The sequence below is a fragment of the Scatophagus argus genome, chromosome 7 (assembly GCF_020382885.2).
Source record: "Scatophagus argus isolate fScaArg1 chromosome 7, fScaArg1.pri, whole genome shotgun sequence".
NCBI lineage: Eukaryota > Metazoa > Chordata > Actinopteri > Scatophagidae > Scatophagus > Scatophagus argus.
The window spans coordinates 2,427,161-2,449,167 of NC_058499.1; the positions used below are offsets into that span (position 1 = coordinate 2,427,161).

The 22,007-nt window shown below is 46.2% G+C and overlaps 1 protein-coding gene across 9 annotated transcripts in view; it reads right to left on the reverse strand.

Moving 5' to 3' along the window:
* Positions 1–361: 361 nt before the first annotated feature.
* The window catches only part of cftr (CF transmembrane conductance regulator), a 32,727-nt gene continuing 11,081 nt past the window's right edge, over positions 362–22,007 (reverse strand). For all 9 annotated transcript variants that reach the window (XM_046394048.1, XM_046394050.1, XM_046394053.1 and 6 more), the window contains 22 exons: positions 21,011–21,174; positions 20,264–20,389; positions 19,297–19,543; positions 19,063–19,155; positions 17,117–17,293; positions 16,795–16,986; positions 13,166–13,260; positions 12,183–12,269; positions 11,018–11,807; positions 10,707–10,835; positions 10,588–10,625; positions 9,583–9,869; positions 9,383–9,462; positions 8,878–9,028; positions 7,388–7,615; positions 6,445–6,545; positions 3,931–4,161; positions 2,866–3,021; positions 2,534–2,623; positions 2,157–2,329; positions 1,177–1,282; positions 362–710 (listed from right to left, as the gene is read on the reverse strand). In XM_046394048.1, the coding sequence (XP_046250004.1) occupies positions 495–710; positions 1,177–1,282; positions 2,157–2,329; positions 2,534–2,623; positions 2,866–3,021; positions 3,931–4,161; positions 6,445–6,545; positions 7,388–7,615; positions 8,878–9,028; positions 9,383–9,462; positions 9,583–9,869; positions 10,588–10,625; positions 10,707–10,835; positions 11,018–11,807; positions 12,183–12,269; positions 13,166–13,260; positions 16,795–16,986; positions 17,117–17,293; positions 19,063–19,155; positions 19,297–19,543; positions 20,264–20,389; positions 21,011–21,174 (3,957 nt within the window). In that variant the 3' untranslated portion in view covers positions 362–494. The remainder of the gene's footprint in view (positions 711–1,176; positions 1,283–2,156; positions 2,330–2,533; positions 2,624–2,865; positions 3,022–3,930; positions 4,162–6,444; positions 6,546–7,387; positions 7,616–8,877; positions 9,029–9,382; positions 9,463–9,582; positions 9,870–10,587; positions 10,626–10,706; positions 10,836–11,017; positions 11,808–12,182; positions 12,270–13,165; positions 13,261–16,794; positions 16,987–17,116; positions 17,294–19,062; positions 19,156–19,296; positions 19,544–20,263; positions 20,390–21,010; positions 21,175–22,007) is intronic.

Sequence of the window (22,007 nt, forward strand, 5' to 3'; positions counted from 1 at the left end):
TATTTGTTAAGCTACATCCTTTTCCTGTAAGTGATGCCAATAAATTAGCTCCACACGTCCACACAGTAAATTGTGTGTGTGAGACCAGATGCTCTTTGCTATGTTTTTTTTTTTAATTTTGTGTGTATTCGCTGTGTGTCTTCATGCACATCATACAGTGTGTGAGTGCGTTAGGGTTAATCAGTATGTTGGTCAAAATGTGTTGTTTTATTAAAGATCAAGTACAAACAAATCACTTTTGCTTAATGTAAATATGATGAAGATTTTCTTTGCACGTTTCAGTGTATAAACCATTTGTCTTTGCTCAGGCGGAGAGCTTCAGTGTCCCGTGGTGTTTGACATGCTGTTTCACTGCTAATTTGGAAGAATAATGACTTTAATATTGGCCTCTCAGACCCAAAATCATCAGTATGAAAACACTGGATAAATCCCTCGTTTTTGTCCGTTACAGCTACAGGGTGTGTGTGTGTGTGTGTGTGTGTGTGTCTGGCTGGTTAGAGCCGAGTGTCCTGGACCTCATCCTCAGCTTCCTCCGGCAGCGACGAGATCTTGGCAGTCTGCGTCGGCGCCCTCTTGCTGGAGTTGAGGCGGTGAAGCGTCGGGAAGAGGCGGAGCCGGTCGGCGGGGCTCATCGCCTGTTTCAGGTGACTCGTCTCGTTAAGCAGCTTCTGGATGGAGTCGTAGCTCTTCAAGGAGCTGCCTTCGATCATCTGGACACACGAGAACAGATGGTTGTGTGTTTATCTGGGCCTCTAATCTTGTGTTTTGTACGGAGAACGTCATCACTGGCTTGAACTAATATTTAAACCAACAATGGACTCCACTGCTTTAAAATATGCAGAAAAGGTTAAGTCAATATCATAAGTTCTGATATGAGAACTACAGTCTATGTGAGGGCTCGGGTGTGATTTCACGTTTTGCTCCTCAGCACCGAGCCAAATGAGGTCCCTTCTACAACCACAGGCCTCAACAAACACAGGGAAGTGACCTCGATGTTACCGTCACGCCAGCTGCTCGTTCCAACACGAACCCTCATTACCAACACGCAAACAAACACTCCACAGCACAACCTAAGAGACTAAAGTTTCATAAGCTTCTAGAGACATCTGGGCGTTTGAAAGCCCCTGAAACTCAAGATCGACAGAAATTAGGAGCCAGATTTCAACTACAACTCACCAGGAACGACTGACACTCCAGCAGCGGCTCCACCCTGTGCTCTGATAGGATGACGGTGCAGCCGGAGAAGGCCTGCTTCAGCGTCTTCCTCAGGACCTGTAACGTTCTGTTCACACACAAACACACATCATCATCATCATCATCATCATCATCAAAGGCCGTCTCTCTCTACTGCTAACACATTAGCTTAGCATTTTGCTGGGGCCGACATGAAAGAGCAGGCGGCGTTGGCCTCAGGTTAAACTAGATTGCTCATTATAGGCTTCATTTACCATCCGCACATATGGTTACACACACCCACACAGACACACACACGCACACACAGAATTACTGTAAGCTCTTGAGATTGCCACCATATGCAGTGACAGGAGCACCACACATGTTGACCTCATGATGCCACACATAAAGGAAATACGCACAAACGGCAGGTTTACTGTGAGGATATCGACTGTGTTTTAACGTGCAGCGAGAAGCACCTTTTAGCCCACACACACGCTAAAGCACAAAGGCAGCAAAAAAAAACCCCAAAAAAACTATCAATGAGACTGCAGAAAAACGGACAGGCAGGATGAGAAGGCAGCGTGTCTTTAGAGTTGTGTTTTCTATAGGCTCTCTTTAACCCACGGAGATCGTGGATCTGTTCTTCACAAGTAGGACCTGACCAGAGATACAGCATGTTAGCAGCTAAATGCTTATGTTTGGGTGAATGAAAAGGATGCACACACAGTCAGCCCGGACTCAGTCGAAGTTTAAGATTCTGCTTTCATGCTGTGAAAGCAGAAAACCACCTGACCAACCCAACAACCCTTTTGCTTATTCTGCTCTTTTTGACTTTGTAAGCCCCGTTTCAAAGGGTCAAAAATAAACTCCGAAATCCTAAATAAAGTTTGACCTTACAATGTGAGCGGTGCCCTACAAATACAGGAACCCGAGCCCACAGGCACAGGCACAGATTGGAGTGTTTTGGCGTCCATACTGACATGGGGTCGAGGTAGGCCGAGGGTTCGTCCAGCAGCAGGATGCGGGCCTTGCTGAGGATGGAGCGGGCGAGGCATAGCAGCTGTTTGTGTCCGTTGCTCAACACGTTGCCTCCGTCCTCCAGCTGAAAGTCCAGCTTTTCCGGAAACTGCTCGATCACCGACTTCAAGCCCACCTGAGGACGCACGGGACAGATTTCACTCCACCATCTTTCAAAGAGAGCATCAAATACACCTGATGACAAACAAATGTTCTAGAATATTTTAACATCGTCCTCAACGTTCTGAAATGAAAACCGCCGCACAACCCGAGGACGGACATGAAGTCACGAGCTGCGACTGAGTGAAGTGACTGGAGCGCAGACACAGGTGAGCCTCACCTCGTCAGCCACCCTCCACAGCTCCTCGTCGCTGTAACGTCCGTGTGGGTCCAGGTTCATCCGGAAAGTACCGGTCAGAATAAAGACTTTCTGCTCCAGACAGACGAGAGAAAACACTCACATCACACAATCAAAGGGGTTTGATCTGAAAGCACTGAACCACTGAAGAACTGATTTTAAACACTTCACATTCAAAGCCCCCGATTATGTCGCTGGTTTACTAAGCCCCCCTCACAAACCCAAACTGTAGTTTTTCTCAACAGGATTTGAATTTGAACCAGCATCCTCTATGAGCCGCCCGTCGAAAAGCGTCTGGGCGGCTGTGGACGTACCTGCGGCACCACGCCGAAGGCCTTCCTCCACGTGTGCAGGGAGACGGAGCTCCAGGAGACGCCGTCGATGGAGATTTCTCCGTCAGTGGAGGCGAGACGCAGCAGGGCGGAGAGCAGGGTGCTTTTCCCCGAACCTGTTCGACCCAGCAGACCGATCTGCACACACACACACACCAGAAACATTTTAATTTGCCAAATGTGTTTGCTCATTTTTAGCTTTTCAGTGAATTAAAAACTCTCACTCTCATTCTCAACTCATTCCCCGTTCTTCGTGCTTGTGTCTGAGTGTGTGCACCTAGAGAGTACTGTACACACTGCATGTACACTTACTGCACAGTGTGCAGTACATGACACTGTGAAACATGAACTGCTTTGAAGCATGTCAGAGTTTAAAAGCTTTTCTTCTGGGGCAGCAACAGTTAGTCCATTTATCAGGAGGCTGTAGAGAAGCTAATGGGACGAGATGGGACGAGGCTCAGGTGTTCGTCACGAGGAGCTCGTACTGACTCTAATCAGGAGCGGAGGGAGGGGGGGGGCTCATGTACTACAGGTCTGCCCTGATTCAATATCATAAGACATTTAAAAAGCAGACAGACGGGAGATATCACAGAAATGACTGCACTGCAACTTGAGTATCACTGATGTCACTGCTCTTGTTTTTACTCATTCAGTGATTTTAGTTTTCTGATTTTCTCATCTTTCCTGACTGGCTCTTGCTCATTTGTCTTGTGGTGCTGAGCTCATGTCTCTGGCCCCAGACAGCAAAGACGTTTTGTTCACTTAAATGTCGACAACTGACAATAAGCAAAATAAAATAAACTAAACTTGACTAACTTGAAGAAACACTTGATTCCAAGCCCAAATTCTTGTAATTTGTGATTTAAAAGTGCTAGAACTGATTTTCTGGGAGGTACGGAGACACTGACATCATCGCCTTTATAAGTTGATCCGGCGATGTAAAACAGTTGTCTCTTTACAAATCTGTGAACATCTGGACTTCCTGTTCCTGCCATAATGATGAATCCAAGTCCAGCTAAGAGCTCACATGCATCACTCAGGACTTACGCTCTGCCCACCGTCCGCAGAGAAGGACACGTTGCCCAGGACGGCGCGTCCAGCCTCCGCGTATTTCACAGTGAGGCCCTGGACGTTCATCTGACCGCGATTGGGCCAGCAGTCTTGGGCGTGAGGGTTGTCGATGACGAGGTCGGGGCCTCCTTTGCCACCGTGTTTCCCCGGCAGCGGCTCCTCTGATGGCAGGTCGATGAACTTGAACACCCGATCCACCGAACGCATCTGAGAAGAGGGGGGAGAAGGTGAGGAGAGCTGTGGGTCACCGACTTATCCAGCATAAATACAGTTGTTATGTGGTAAACCAGCGGTTTTTCAGACACAAGATGGCTCCCTGAAACCACGGAGCACCAGTGCTCCTGGAGTTGGACTGCACAGCTCATCACTGTTGGAGGTCAGTACGTTTGCGTGGTGCTGCACAGGTTTTTGAAGGGGCAGGATGACGACAGCCTCAAGTTTCTGACTGGTTCACGACAAACCTCATTTTCACTATGCAGTTCTGCCTGCCAGCAGGCGTGAAATCTCCTGGGACACTGAACGAATGAATGAACTAAAGCTGTTGTTCCTGTGCTGTTGGTAGCTGCCACTCTGAAGAAGACACAATAATAAAACCTGAAAATTATTCCACTTTAAGACAAACTGGAGAATAAAGTGCTTCTTAAAGGGCTGACAGTTTTTCTACTCGTTAAGCTAAATAAAGCATCTTAAAACCAACTGAAATTTCTGATATACACATTGTCATATAGCCGAAAACTTTCTGTTGAAACAATTTTCAAACAATGTTTCAGCAAACACAAACTAAACGCACTTGTGCTTGAGTGATATTTCAGTGACTGCTCTCACAATCACTGCAAACGTTACAGTAATGAGGTTTTTTTTCTTACATCAGAACATGAGTCACACTGTGGAGGACACTGACACACACACACACACACACACACACACACCACCATCACCACTGTGTGAGAGTGTGTGAACTGAACAAAACGTTCTGCACCGTGATAAGCTCCATCAGCTCCACTCACCAAGGTGTGGAGGAAAACAACAGCTGGATGGGTACAAACTGGTTCAGAGAGTCTCACCAGGCTTCAGAAACACCTGCAGTCCGCCCTGTTCTTCCTCTACAGCCCTCTGATCAACAGTAAGAAGGGCTGTTACACAAAGCAAGAGGAGGAAAGAAGATGACCTTACACATGATCGTCACTGGCTTCAGATCTGTTGTGGACCTACACTTTATGGACAAAAGTATCTGTTCCTCAGGGTTTGGGCTTGGCCCCTGACCTCCAGTGAAGGGAAATCTTAATGCTTCAGCATACCAAGACATTTTGGACAATGCTATGCTTCCAACTTTGTGGCAACAGTTTGTTGAAGGCCCTTTTCTATTCCAGCATGACTGTGCCCCAGTGCACAAAGCAAAGCTCCATAAAGACATGGTTGGATGAGTTTGGTGTGGAAGAACTTGACTGGCCCACACAGAGTCCTGACCTCAACCCCATCCAACACCTTTGGGATGAACTGGAACGGAGATTGTGAGCCAGGCCTTTTGGTCCAACATCAGTGTGTGACCTCACAAATGCTCTACTGCATGAATGGGCACGAATTCCCACAGAAACACTCCAACATGTTGTGAAAAGCCTTCACAGAAGAGTGGAAGCTGTTAGAGCGGCGAAGCTGTCTGTGTGTTTAGAATGAGACGTCATTAAAGTCCCTGTTGGTCAGGTGTCCCAATACTTCAGTCTATATAGTGTCCATATTAATGTGCAGACAATAGCAATTGCCTAATCCCCTCTTAGTGTATTAATGACCTTACACCAGATCCATCTGATCTGACCTTTTTCCCCAACACGTATGAAGAGAACCAAAGCACCAGTCCCACATTAACGAGAGGAGTTGTGGGTAAAATATCAATAAGTTATTAGCCAAACCAGCGAGCTTGTGGTGGACTGCAAAACTTCAAATATGGACGTTGCTGCAGAGAAGCTACAGATTGTTAAACATGGAGGCTTCACACACACGTTCAACCCCACACCACAAAGGATCAATACGGTCTGCACAGTTTCCAAGTGGACCCCCAACATGGGAGTCTCCAGTTCAGCATGTGAGCACATGTGAAATCTGGTCCCAATCTGCCCTTCAGTTCCTGAGCTCTGTTGCTGAACGGTGGACAGAAAACATCATGACGTCACAGTGAAGCTGGCCTTTGACCTTTTGGATAGAAAATGTAACCACTTAATCATTTTATCCTGTTAGACATTTGGGTGGAATTTTGTAAAAATTAGCACATGAATTCTTGAATTATGACTTTTAAAACACACACAAACTTCAGAGAGTCGGCGTAATGAAGGGTGAAGCGGAGCAGGTCGAACACCAGATGGGCTGAACGCTACCCATACACGTTCAGCAAAAACACACTCCTGATCGGCTATTGGCTGCGTGGTATTTTAAAACAAGTCAGGTGATGCTATGATGCAAACGCTGATGGGTTTTTGTGTGTGAAGCAGCACATACCAGTCCGTCCACAGTGATGCTGGTGATGACAGCCCATTGGAAAGTCCCCAGGATGAGCATGGCCAGAGCCACGATGATGCCAACCTCCCCTGGTTTGTCCTCTGTGGAGTGCACGCACACATGCACACACGCGCACACATGCACACACGCGCACACACACACACACACACACACACACACACACACACACACACACACACACACCAGTGTTGTCAATCAAAGCTGCTCTCTCTGATGTCAGAGCAGCTCTGCTACCGGCTCTATTGGAAACTAATGAGCTGTGAAATGACCTTTTAATCTGCTCTCAACATAAACGCAGAGTACGAGGCAACAAAACGTTTGTGTGTGTGTGTGTGTGTGTGTGATTAAATGAATGGGAAACACAAGTATTCACATATGCTTCCTTTCTGGTACATGACATTGTACCCAATGGCTTTCCAACAGTTCTGATCAGCTTTCAGACAAACTGCCTGTTATGATCCTGATATCTGACTCCACACACACACACACACACACAAACACACAGTAACACACTGATAACACTCAGGCTTCTTCACTTGATAGGCTCAGTGGAAAATAATGAGGTGTTTACTTACTAACTGACTGACTTACTGGAACTCCCTTGACAGCTCCACGTCATGCAGTTTTCAAGAAAATAGTCCCTACATGAAACTGCTCACAACAAGGTCTGTGGGACCCGAGTAACCTGGTCATGATTTCTGGAGACATTGCTGCTGAGTCTTCCTAATGTATTTTTTTAGGTGCTTTGAGCACTGCAATTGAAGCGTCGTATCATTTCATTATATTCAAGAGCCAACATCAAAATGGTGAAGAAATGCAGTTTTTGACTTTATAGCAAGCAGGCCCTTTAAAAAATGTTTTGTTTTTCCACTGGAAAATCTATTCCAACTCCACACACGCAACCAGCCATCGTGTCACTCACGGTTGGTTCCCACGGCGATGAAGGCGGCGGCGGTGAAGAAGAGGACGAAGATCATGTCACAGCGAAAGAGGAACCAACGCAGCGTGGCCAGGTAGTGGAACCAGGTGGCTGTGTGAGTGTTCAGGGCCTTGTGGAAGAGCATCTCGAAGTAGGTCTGACGCCCAAACGCCCGAATTGTCCACAAACCCTTCAGCGAGACGATGAGGTGGGAGAAGATGGGGCTTCGAGCTGCAGGACATGCGTCAGATCAGTTTTTCGCTTCTACCAGATTTGGCTCTGTGGTACAGCTTTCAAATCTTGTCCCTCTCTGCTTTCAATAACCCCCTTTAGCTGGACTTTTCTGTTGGACATGTCAATAAAACAATGCTGCCAAAAAGCGAACACGTTCCAATAATCATTTGAGTGACTCATGCACATTATTTCCACTGCACTGTGTCCTTCGTGTGGCTCTTGACACCACAGAGAGCGACACCAGGATGTGGTTGGAGGAAATCCCAGCCCGGCTCGGCTCTCTGACCCCGGCGTGCTCTCAGAGGCTCCGGAAAGACCCGGCTGTCATCACCGAGACGCACTTTCAGCGACACAGTGGAGAGCAGAGCGGGGAAGTCTAAAGAACACGGAGCGGCTGAATGAGCTTTATCTTTAATGCTCCCAAACGGTACGTAACGATAACTCCTGACGATGAAATTAAATGAATGCAACAAACATTTTAAAAAGATGTTTTATCACTGAACTCAAACTGAACTCAATGAATTTTAAAACTTTTCAAAACCTGCAGATCGCCTGCACTACTACGACGGGACACTGATTTTGCTGGTTTGACCTGTAGGTAAATCGGCCCACCTTCCCCGTCGGTGGGGAAGTCATGTCAGCAAACTGAGTGTTTCTGCAGGAAACCACAAAGCTGGAGAATAAGTACAGCAGTAATAAAGACCGTCCTAAAACTAAAACTAAAACCTAAAACTGTTTGCTGATTGGAGGATGAGGGTTATGTTATTTGCCTTGTCTCACTTCCTTTTACTGCTCCTGCCCCTCTGCGGCAGCCCATCCATCCTCTCCTTCAACTCTTCCTCTGTCATGTTTTTGTTCTTCAGCCTGACTTTTGCCCCCTTGGCCCTGAGCCACCTGCCTGCTCCGCCAGCTGACGGGCAGCTACGACGACTGCGCCGCCTGCCCCCGATTCCCGCCTTCCCCTGTTCGCTCCGCGGTTCTCCTATCTCACTTTTACGCCTGAATATCTGAACTCTTGCTGGTCTGTTGTCATCGTCTTAACTCTCAGTCTCAACGCCCTGTCGATTGAAATGGAGTAAAGTAAAGCCTAATTCATCTGTGGGGCTAAATTCTCTTCAAACTGAAGTGAAAATAAGCTGAAGTCCTTACTCAGTGTACAACACTTTCTGGTTATTTTTCTTCTTCCTTGCACTATAGCAGTGCAATGTCTCTCTCTCTCTCTCTCACACACACACACACACATTACACCCCACTCTCACCTTCAGCCTCCAGTAGCTTGAGTTGCTGTCCAGTTCTTAGGAAGTACTTCCTGAGGACAGCGAAGATGGCAGCCAATGGGATGGCAGCGATGAAGACGTATGGCCGCATGATGGACACGGTGAAGATGGCGCCTGTGACAATCAGTGTCAGCTGGTGTGAGGAGGAAAAAGAGGAATGGTGAGTGTGTGTGTGTGCACTACAGGTTAGCTCAGTGAAACACAACTTGATTTGCTTCCTTTCACTAAAACCTGACCGAAGATCAGTGTGACATTAGAAAGATTTGGAAACTTTGGCGTGACGTGGAGTCCGTGTTACATTTCAGGATGGCACGTGAATCATGCTACCGTCACAGCCTTAGTAAGAGCTTGATTTGGTGATTACGGTTGGATGAGTGACATTTGTCACTGGCCTTGTAGGAACATTTGGGTGGAGCCACGTTATGCAGCCTTCACTGCTCTGGAATACTCTTTCACATTATGTTCATCCACCGTGTTGGTTCAGCACCTGTATGAGGTCAAACAGCACCAGAGGCAGCATGTCGTCTATGGTGGCCATGTCCTTGGTGAATCGGTTCATGATCCGACCTGGAGGGAATAAGAAAGAACTCCAGAATTCCATTTGTGGTTCAAAAAAGAAATCAAAACAGCTGAATGTTCGTGGCACATGCCTGTTCAACAAGCTCAGATGCGAACAGAGAGACTCACCTGTCTTCATAGTGTTGAGCACAGCCATGGGGGCTCGTATCACAGCGCTCAGCATCTGTTCGTGCAGCCTCTTGGACACAGTGAGCAGTGTGTGCACTAACGGCAGACCCCTGAAGAACCCCAAGGCCAGAACGCTCTCCGATGTGGCCACGTAGATGTAGATGATGTAGTAAGCGCTGGTCGGCGTGACAATGACCGCCAGGTGGACGGGCGGCGATGAGGCGTTAGGGTGCTGCTCGTCGATGTAGTTGGGTGAGGATGGGTTGGCGCCGTCCCTCCAGATGGTGCTGATGGAACAGAGGAACAAAGGACTGAGAATGAAACGTAGGCACAAAGTAGTTCTGACAGTCAGCAGACACAAGACACGAGAACACAAATGAGATTTTGAAAATAGTGTAACAAAGGACTGAAACGGTTGAGTTATCTTTTATAATGAAGATTTTGGTTCCCCTGGCACATCACATGGGGTATAAACGAAGAAACATCAATTTTGCCACTGACTACTGGCAAAACTGTTATTTTAAACATTAATATCAGCTCATGATTTCACTATCGATTCCAAAGATTTTGCACCATTAAAGCTGAATTTTTGACATAACAGGTCACACAGTACTGAGTGATGGGGATAGCAGGCAAAAATGTACCGACATACTGAACCGTGAGGACCTTTTCAGTTAGAAACTCTAACATTTAAAACCACTGGCACTTAACATTCATATGTGAACATGTACTGTGCTGTCTTACAGAGAAGAGGGAGCAAAAATTCATGAGTTCATGTATTTCACATGTCTTAATGTGTGCAGGAAAAGAGCCCACACGGTTTCTCCATAAAGCTCCATATATCTAAACTCCTCCGCCAAGCGAATGGTGCAGTGCAGAGGACATGTTCACGTCAATGGGCCATGTAATGACACTCCCACACCAACACACAACCCTGCGCTAATCGCTGCAACGCCTGATTTAGCCTGAATGCAGCCTGAGTCTCATCTGAACCATGACACTCACTCAGTAATGAGGAAAATGCCGACGACTGAACCAGCAACCTGTTGGTAGAAAGAAAACATTGTTTAAATTAAATTCTGATTTAAAAAAAAAAATAGGAAGAAAATGGAAGCGATTTTTACCTCAATGACAAAGACAAAGAAGATGAAAATCAGGACGTAGACTAAGCTCCTGTTGGAGGTGACGTAGCGGAGGTAAGTGCTCCATGAGGTAGTTTCAAAGGTGTTCTCACGATCATCTGCGAAACATTGCTGTGAACAAACAGAAAGCTGTTTTACCGCACTGACCCACCTAAAATCAACTACCCGGAATGTCCAGAAACTCACTTCAAATCGTTCTGTGGCTCTTCAAGAGACGAGGGTGGACAAAACATAAAACCAAATCTACTCATGTGCTCTAAGAAGTCTTGGAAAAGGGTCAAACAAAGCTCTACCTCCATGTCTTCCTCATCCACGTCCTCACTAATCTCGAAGACGCTGTCCTTGGACAGGCGACGAGCGTAAATGTCCAGCTCGGACGCCAGGTCACACTGTGGCGTGATGGACAGCTTCTTCCTGAAGGATGACTGCATCTGCTCTCTGCGCTCCTGGCCCTGAGAGTTGGTGATGAACGCCAGGACCGACTGGCGCCGCTGCCCGCTGAGGTGCGGCAACCCGTGGTGGTACATGTTCCCCCTGGGAAGCACTTCCTCCACCTGATCGTCCTCGGGTACGACGGAGAATTTCCTTTCAGAAAGTTCATGGACCGCATCCTCTGCTGTCATGGACTGGGGAGCGTTTGCAGTCTGTTGGGAGTTCCCGATGAAGGAGAACTTGCGGGCAGCTGCCAAGGGATTGAGGATGAGGGATTGCTTGCGTTTTTCTGGGTAGCCATCACCTCCAGGATGGCCTTGAGGTCCCGAGACGATTATCGGAGGCGGAGGCTGACGGAACGACTGGCGAATCGGCTCCGGGCCTCGGAAGCCGGCGGTCTCGTCGATGGAGACTCGGCGGAGAGTTTCGGTGAGGATGGAGCCGCGTCGCTCCGCGTTGATGCTGTCATAAGCTTCCAGGCCGAGGAGGAGGGAGCTGAAGTCAGGCCGCTGGGCCTGCAGCTCTGAGAAGGTGCCGTAGAAGTAGCAGTCGCCGTTGTGCAGCAGGAGGATTTTGTCTGCCCGTTTCAGGTGCTCCAACTTGCTGGTGACCACAATGCGTGTCTTGGAGGCCATAAGTTTACAGACGCATCTGTGCAATGACACAGAAAATGATAAGTGAAACAAACAAACCCCGACTATCAAGCAAAGACAGAGTGAGGTGTCAAAACTTCAGAGAATAACACAAACTATTGCCATGAAAATGATCAGGCTTTTACATCACTAGTAGGTTCATTCGACAGTGATATTTTTTCCTGCTTATCCCCCTTGAAAGATTGCCAAAGTCCACATTTCATCAAAGGATAATTCCCTTTGCTCATATCCTGGGCAGGTTACAGCTGTAACTTGCTGAAGTCAGCCCGAGTGTGTCTGACACAACAAAGATAACCTTGACCTTGAGCTTAAACTTTAGCTCAACCAGCCCTCCGCCTCCTCCACATGAAAGACTTTCTGTTGGGATACACACTTCTCAAAGATCTCTTTCTCCGTCACGATGTCCAGGTGGGTGAAAGGTGCATCCAGCAGGTACAGGTCTGCATCTTTATACACAGCTCTGAGGGAGAAAACACAAAGAGAGAGAGAGAGAGAGAGAGAGAATGAGAAAACAAAAGTGTTAAAGGAAACAGAAAAAGAGAAAACAGAAAGCAACGGAAAGAGAGGAAAATGCTGTAAATGAGGGAGTTGCGTGGGTAAATCGATTCCGGTAAATACTTACAGTGACGGCCAAAAACCAACGAGTGGCAACAAATCAGCACCAGGACAGTGAACCAATAAATAATGCATGGGAATATGAGAGTGTCTGACTGTTGTAATCTGCACACACATTAAATGGCATCATAAAACTCTAATGAGGCCGGAGAAAGCACTCGTCAGTACAACCATAAAAAACACACAATAGCAGTTAGTGCAGGCAGGCAAACAGGTAAGAATGATGATAAGGTGATGGTTATCAGCTCTGGCAGGTTATGAGTATTTTTTACACCGTTGGGAGCAAACACTGAGCTTTGAGGTACTGCCAAACAATCTGAGATGCTTTTGGATGTTATTTAGTAGGTGATTTAAATCGGCTCCAGAGAAATGGATCCTCTTAGCCTGGGAGTGCTGGTAATGATGACACCGATCACGGCGATTTGTTTATGGCCCTGGAATTTATGTTTTGAATCTCACTCTGATCTTCAGTAGTGTTGGTTATTTTCCCATAGGAGCCCTTTAAAGCTACGAAAGGGAACTGAAGAACCACAGAACGACTCACAACTTGTTATATTTGTCTCTCCAGAGATAATAACGACTAATAATCCTAAATCTTGTCCTATTTTTAACTTTTACAAAACATCATGAAAACATCAAAAGCTGTAATTATGACTAACGAGCAGAGGCTGTCTACGCTGACAGACACATAGTAGTGAATGGGATGTGCTGACAGATGTGCTCATGTGTGACAGGAAGTACCTGGCCAGGCCGAGGCGAGCCCTTTGTCCGCCGCTGAGTGTCACCCCTCCTTCCATGAGGAGCGTCTTGTCTTTTTCAGGCAGCAAGGCAAAGTCCTGGAGAGGAAAACGAAGGGTGAGCAGGTCAGATCACCTTTTGTACGACAGCAAGAGGGACCGCGTGACAGCTGAGAACCTGACAAAAACAAGACACTGAAGACTGTCGCACCAACTCTTTAAGAAATCTCTTAAAGAGAATAAACAGGGATCGAGGTGCACTTCCAGTGTGCTAAATGTTACAGTTTCTGAAACTGGGTCAGTGGGCTGAAGACGTTCTGTGAGCTCAGACTTTATCTCCTAATTCTGATAACTTTGGAATGAAAACATGACCTTAACACTTTGCCACTGGGATAAGGAAGCTCCAAACATGGAAACTAACAGGTGAAATGTAGCTGATGAAATGTTTTGATGGGATGAAGAAAAGGTTTCAAACTTTATACTTTGTTTACACCACGCGAAGCAGCTACATTGAAACATTGGAGCAAAGTGAAGCTTTGTTTGTGTCTCCTGTGTTGTCTTCTGTGCATGATTTGAACTGTCCCCTTTGCACCGCATGAGGGCCTGATGTCCTTGGACAGCGTCCTAGTGCAGAAGTCATTTTATTCTTTCCAAGCCAACATGTAAACTGAAGCTGTTATTGTGAAACAGATCAGTCAATCACTGCAACCACGAAGCGTCTTCGAGCATGCAGTCGTTTGGCGAGATTGGTGAGATAAAAAGTGAATTACTTTTCATCGTAAGGCATCTCAGCACTGCCAATGAAAATACGTCTAAGCACAACACCACCAAGACACGACTTCTTCCTGGCAATCAGCGTGTTTCACATTCACACAGATTTGCACAGATTTACTGTCCAACTTCAAACCACACAAAAAGCACAAACCACAGATGGAAGAGGACATGAAGGATGTTACAAGTAGAGACACACAGTGTGTTTGGTGGTAACTGATAATGAAGACAGACGCCCACACCAATGAGGATGAAGTGACAGCACAAGTTTATCATCGTTAAAAACTTCCTACCTTTTAAACGGCAGCTTCCGCCGTCCTGACAGGAGCGCATAGGGAATCAAGTTAACACAATGTTTAACAGCTCGTAAAATAAGGCAGCATAATAAAAAAAGACATGTTGTGTGTCTCACTGCGAACAAAAAGCACCTGCCGGGCTGGTGGCCAGTGGCTGGAGGAGGCAAAAGATGAGTTTACAGTGGGAGGACCACCCACGGCAGCCTGTCTGCTGCTTCAGGGGGCAACAATGGTGAGGAATTACAGTCACAAGCTCGCTAAACGTCTTGTCTCTGTCTGGAGAAACCTGCTCTGGTTGTCACTCCTGTCTGTCGGGGTTGCCCTGGGGATTCTCCAAGAGCAGGAAGTGCTGTGTGCAGTTTCTCTCCTCCTCTGCAAGTCATCTGCAGCCTTTTGAAGCGGCCGGTAAGGTGGAGAATAAAGCTACTGGTAACCTGTGAATGATTTTATGTTACAACAGCTTGTGCTGCCTGGCGTCTCATTGTTTACGGGTGAAAATTAAAGTTTCATTTATTGTTTTGATTCATTTATTGTTTGGAGTTTTTAAAAAGGTACAATCTGTGATTGATTCCTCTGCGCGAAACAAATGAAAAACTCAAGACTTGCACTAAGGATGCTTAGTTAATAATGATGTCAAAATTATGTTAGGATCATTTTAGGAAGCACAAAAGGATCATTTTAGGAAGCCTCCGCCTACACAGAGACAATGAACTGAATCAGAAATATTACAGATTGTGCTTTCACATAAGAATCGCGTCGTGTGCACATGAAAACCTGTGATGATTGAGACATTAAAAGTTTAAGGACACTACAATTTAAAACATATAACGCCAAGACATCACTTAACACGACTGTTCATTTCAACTGACAGCAGCCTCAGGTCTGTGTGAAGCTGAGCTGTTACGATCTGTCAGCTTTGACAAAACTTCAGGGGAAACGTCCCCACAGGTGGACTTCCTGTCATGCTTGTCCTTTCCGCTCAGCATCCCGCAGGACACACAGTGTGGCTGCTCTGTTTACGCTGTTTGATTTTCACTTTCATGGCAGCATTTGATGCTTCTCCTCAAAGACAAAATGGAGGCTGGCTATCACAGGACATGGACACATCAATACTGGATGCCAGCCTTGTTTGCTGTGACAACATGTTGTGTTTTTGTCAAAACCAGTGAAGTGCTGTCATTGCCACAGGAGATGGGGCGTGGCAGAACATATATCATATGGGTGTCAGGCCCTGCATGAGCTGCCCACTGATTTCGGTATAAATAATACTGATAAAGTGTATTTAAGCTATCAACATAACTGAAAAATGTCACAGAATTATCAGCACCAACAAAGGATGCAAAAATGAGTAATATAGAGTTTTGCTATGGACATTTTTTGAATGATTGTGGTGGTTCAGATACGAGACATTACATCACTGTAATGTACTACATCACAAAATGGATTTAGAATAACAGTAATTTCAGTACATTTATGAATATTTTTTATGTACTATATGTCCTGTGTATCTCGGATGTCAGCTTCTGAAACTGGCACAGAATCTAATGTGCAGCAGGTTAGAATCTGTGTATCTTTAAACACCATATCAGTATTTCATTAGCACGTGAATATAAGTATGTGGACCGCGTTTGACAGCACAAACTGAATCACAGACCCAGCGGTTTGTCCGAGCAGCTCGTCTGCCACAGGGAACCAACAAGCTCATATTCCAGCCCCAGTGACATAACGAGAGATTTCCATGGCAACGGAGGAGACATAATTCTGCTGAGGGGGCTGTCACTCAACGCTGAGGCTTATGAGAGCACAAGTGTGTATCAGTGTAAGAGACAGGGAGCGTGTGTGTGTGTGAGGGACATAATGGGTGTGAATGTGGTCGAGGGGAAACCTGAACCTTCCTGATGCCTTGCAGAGGCTCCAAACAGACAACTGAGCAGAGAGCATCAGTGCAATCACAGAGAAGAGACTGTAAACTCATAAACTCACAGCTCCCACCCAAACTGTCATGAGTGGGCCTGTTGAACAGCATAATCATATTTTGTTTGTGTTTTGAACACTCGTGTGGTCCGCCTGTACATTCAGCCTGTCCCAAGTGCTCCTGTTTTCATAATAATATGGGTCTGGCCTCTCTACATTTATGGGAAAATATGAGGCTCCCTGACCATACTGACAAGCTTGCTGAGCAGATTATCCTGCAGAAATGTTTTGAGAGGACTGAGAACATTGCTGCCTTGCTGAAAACAGATTTACCACAATGAAAACAGAGTCTTGGCAAAAAAATCCTCCTGATATGCTTATTCTGAATTTGATGCCAGCAACACATTTGAAAGCAGTTTGGACTGGGAAAGAATCATGACTGGGGGCATGCGCCAAAGCCTCAGTCGTTCTCAAGCAAGAATGAAGCGACACGCACCACTTTGTGAAACACATGATTGTATAAAGGACGATAATAGATGGTGTCTGGGTTTGCGCAGTCAGCAAACAGCAACCGTGGTTGTGCATACCTACAGATGACATTTAAAGAAGAAGGTGGAGAAAAGGAGTGAATGGTATGAATAAGTGACGGTACCTCCTCCAGCTGGCAGGCCTTGATGACTGAGGCGTAGCGGTACTCATCATAGGTCAGGCCAAACAGGATGTTGTCTCGAATGGTCCCCGGCATGATCCAGGAAGTCTGCGGTGAGAAAGAGATGCGACCGCTGTGTCGGATTTTGCCTTCCGATGGCACCAGCTCTCCCAGGATCATCATGAGCAGGGAACTCTGGAGGAAGCGCAGAAAAACGTGGTCAGTAAAGCTTTAAGATGTGCCTTGCTTAACCAGTCACTTGACAGTGGATGGATTTGGCAGCACTTGCAGATGCAGCACAGTCTCTATGATGTCTCTGATCTACCTTCCCAGAGCCAGTGGATCCAGCCACCCCCAGCATCTTTCCCTTCTCCAGGTACAGGCTGATGTTTTTGAGGACAGGAGTGATGTACAGGTTAGTGAAGAAGAGGCCGGCGTCACTGTTCGTGTGTCCGTTGGCTTTGTTCTCCTGCTTGATCTTCTCGAACAGCTCACCAATGCCCTGCGGAACAATTTAAATTCAGAGACTTTGTTGTTTTGTGCAGGCTGAACGAACACCATAGAGGCTCCTGAAACTGATTCATGTCAATCTGTGGACAGCAACGGTTACACCATCGTGCCATAATACACACCACATGAGAGCAAAATGATTCCTATCATCAACCAAACATGCACTTTAGTCGGCCATGTTTCTTATGATGTCAAAGTCGGCAAGTTGTGCGTCAAGATTTTCAGAGTTGTTTTGACTTGATGGCTCATTTTTCCCATTATTTGGACACCACATGAATGCACTAAAAGACAAGACTCGATTTTTTAATAGATTTACATGCTACATTACATTTATTTATTTATGTTTTGGTTGTATAAGCTGGGAACAAATGAACACTTTATGCAGTAAATTCATTGTTTGTTTGCTGGCACTTTTTTTGTGAATACTTGACCAGATCACCCGTCACTCTGTGTGCACGTGTGCATGGCGTAATCGCTGTTTTTCGTTAAGTTGACATAACTGCGTGCTTCAAGGCTGAACGAGTGTGTCCGTCGTGCCGTGCTTTCACACACTGACGCCAGACCAAACTGCTGTGAGAAACAAGAGATTCACCAAAGTCAGAAGGAGACTCCCAAAGTCTCACAAAGGCCTTATTTCACCCCATCTGTCACCGCCTCAACAGAGATTAATGGCTGACACATCTCACTATTAGAAAAGGGGAACTCTGCTCGACTCGCCGGCTTAATCATTGACGCCCTGTGACATTTTATGGGTCACCGTTCCTCTAATGCTGGGACTTGCTGCGGTTTGTATACGTTCGTCTGTGCGATTCTCATTCTAATGAGCTGACGTAGATGCTGTCAGCAGTAAAGAAAGGCAACACCCCTCCCATTCATCTGCGAATGGCACATTCCAGGAAGAGGAGAAGGCAAGAGGAGAATCTGGGAATTAGGAACTCTGAATCTCAAAGGGAGATTCACAGCGTTCCCAGCAAAAGGCAAAGTTTGGTGACGACACCAGGATAATTAATTATGCAAAGTGAGGGCGGCTGGTTTTCTCACGGTGTTGGGTGGTCGATGAATCACACCTGTTAGACTAAGTTTACAGCCTCTGCCTATAGATAAGATTATATTACCCACTCCCAGTGATGGTGAGGAATTAACTGTTATACCTGTAATGCATGGTGGATTTAGGGGTTGTGGGAGTTTTAGCTTCTTTAAATGTGCTTTGCTCTCTTATAGTAAATGTACTACAACCTGACTGATACTGGATATTTGGGAGCAGTAGTGACATTTGAGCGTCAGAGGGGTTAGGATGTCAGTACGGTGCTGCACCCCGAGCCATAATGTGGCCACGGCACCTAAATAAAAACACATTAAGACTTTTGTCTGTTGTCACCAAAGCAGGAACGAAGCATGTTCCTCTTGATCGCGTTTGTAGGCTTCAGCCCCTTGTTTGACGGGATCTTTGTTGTTTCCTGCAAGTGACAGACTACTTTTATTAATTTCATTTCATTATGTTTTATTGTACGTTTCACTTATTTTATTTGTGTTGAGCTGATCCTCAGTGTAACTCATGACAAACTGACGAGAACTGTTTAAAATCTGTACATGACCCATCAAGCATTAAATGAGTTGAGGTGTGTTTATTGTTGCTGTTGCTCGACTTGAGCCCTGATGACCCCCCAGACTTAACACACAGTACTTTGTGTAAGTGTTTAAAGTCACTTATTTTCACTTCACTGTCTCACTTTCAGCTCTGGCTCACAGAGAGAAACAAACCTCGTCCCAGGACGCGGACACATTGGACAGCTCCAGTTCAGTGGTGGTCAGGTTGTACTCCAGCACTCTGTATTCTTCCTTCAACAAGAATTCCTGAAGACGACAAAACACAGGCAGACACATCAGTATCACACAAACCGTTCCATTCAGCCGTGAGCCATTGACGATCGAGTCTGTTGATGGCCTTGACATTTCTGGCAGCCGTGCGCGTCTCGAAGGCCCCTCTGAACCCACCTCGATCTTCTTGACCAGCGCCAGCGTGTCGTACCACATCTGGATGGACCCCGGCAGCTGGCGGGTGAGTGTCATTCGCAGCACCATGCAGTAGGAGGCGGTGGTGAAGATGCGACGAAGGATGATGCCTTTACTGAGCGCGTGCGGCACGATGGCAGACACGATGACCAAGATGGCGGAAAAGAAGTACGAGGCACTGTAGAAGTAACGCAGAGAGCCGATCTTCCTCGTTAGCGTCATCTCTTCTCTGAGGAGGAAGGGGAAAGGAGTGGATCATTTACTGGACCACTTTCACATGTCATAAGTAAACAAGTAACACGAGTGCAATAAAGACGCTGATTGTTTCAGCTTGTGTTAAGTCCAGTCGAGCAACTTGAACAATGAAGCTGAAATTAGCAACTAGTTTTGCTGAATCTTTTCTATTTCTGTCAGAAAGCATGGTTAAAGAGCAACCAACACCCAAAGAGGCATTTTGGTTAACAGCTCGTCAGGTTTTCATGCTGCTATCATCAGGTCAACGTGAAGTCTTGCTGCTTTGCGTTGACTCTGTTACTTATCAAGAGGTTTCTGCACCCCGACACCAAAACTCTTTCCCATACGTTTATTGTTCTTGTCCGTTGCAGTGATCCTGATTCTGGCTCCAACAGCCAGCGGTGATGCCAAAACGGTTCTGCTTGTTAACCACGTTGTGACATCTCTCTCTCAGTTTTAGCACTGGGTTGATTTCATTTCTACTGATCAGGGAAAGCCTTCTGAGCCTGACTTTCTTTCTCAGTTTCATTTATTACTCACACATGCTTTAACACTTGATGTTATTTAAAGGACTCTTTCTTAATTTTAAATAAGCAGTGCTGTTGTAGTCAGCATGAAGCAAATAGATTTAGGTAAACATGGATATTACAGGACAGAAAACAGTCGTAGGAATTTTTCTTTTGCGATAAAGTAGTTGTGTGTTTTCGGGTCTTACTGTCTGATGTTCTTGATGATCGTCTCCATCACCTCCTCCCAACCGTACGCCTTCACAGAATGGATGTTCTCCACGATCTCTGAGGTGAGAGCCAGGCGTCGGTTGATCAGTCCTGCTCGCTTTACTCTGGTTTACAGGACACAGTTTTACTTTACCAACTTGCAGCATATCACACAAGCTCAGAGGCAGATTTCTCTATACACAAACAGAAACACAGAGTACTGTATGCGCAGGTGTACAGGCAGACACAGCTACACGTGTATTTATGTGCAAACAAAAATGCTTTTATATAATAACATCTTCATATCATATACTATCATCCAGAACATAAACAGGACTAACAGACAAAGTGAACTTCTTGCAATGATCTGCAGGGTCTGCGATCGAGCATCGGGAGTACGTGCCGGAACAAGTCTGATCCATGGCAGCCTCATGGTGGACCACCAGAACCTGAGGGGTGAGCCCCCCAAGGATCAGACTTGTTAGGGCACGGCCCACAGATTCTCTATCTGATAGGGGTCGAAAGCTCTGTTGTGTTCCTCATCTCTGAGCAGTTTTTGCAGTGTGACTGGGCTCATTTTCCTACTTGAGGCAGTGCTGCAGCCATGTTGGTCTGAAACTGTGCTTAGGTGGGTGGATCTTGATTAGCATCCACATGAACACGAGGTTCCCCTACAGGACACTGATCAGTGTTGTTCACCTGTCAGGCTTATCTGCGTGTATGAGCACATGTGTGGTAGTGTTTACCGATGTGGTCCCATCTTCTGTGTGAGCCAGGCCTGGATGATGCCCAGAAGAGTCAGAGCTGCCAGCGCGCAAAAACCGTTCGCCTCGATCAGCTCCCAGATCAGACCCACACACAGTATACACTGCAGGGGGGTGATCCACACAAAGTGGGCCAGGCCCAAGCTCTGCAGTAAACACACACACACAGTACACACAGGTGACCCTGGGGCACAAACAGTAACTAGAATATGACTTCTATTACAGGGGCAATGCTGGAAATGATTGGCCCCTGACCACAAAGGTGACAAAGGTCTTAGGTTTAGGAATATGTTTTCAGTATCACTGCCTCTCGCTAGCTGTAGGCTAGCCTCTGAAAGGCAGGACTGCAGCTGTAATCAGCTTCACTCAGAGTAAACAAAGAGTTGGAAACAGAGAAAGGCAACAAAGGTAAAACGGTGAACAGCAACAATAAGCAGAAACTGTTGATTTAATCATATTTCTCTGAAAACATGAGGTATAGCGAGTGAAAGGTGCTACCATGGCTATTATATTATGAAGACTCGCACCTACTAGAGATGTGCGTATGATTACGTCCTCCCCAAAGCTTAACGGAAGATTTGACACTTTTTTCCACCATTAAAATGGGTCACCATCACATAAGTGGAGCTGCTGAGGAGGGGAAGGTATTGATACTATAAAGATACTGCAATATAACCCGGTCCTACTGTAAAAGACAAGCATCTCAACCAATGTGGCTCACTGCTGTCCACACACACTCATTCACTTCAGTGAGATCAGAGTGCAGGGTTTACCACAGCGCATTCAGGGCAGGATTACTTACCGATTTGTTGATAAATGTTTTGCACTTGTTTTTTTGATAAATTCCCTGTTCTCCCACACATTCTGTGTGAAGTTTGCAGGGGCAGAAGGATGAATCATTGCAATGACTGAACACAAGAGAACGAAAAGTATGGAACAACAAAAGCAAGAGAAGAGAACAAATGTATCAAACAAACTT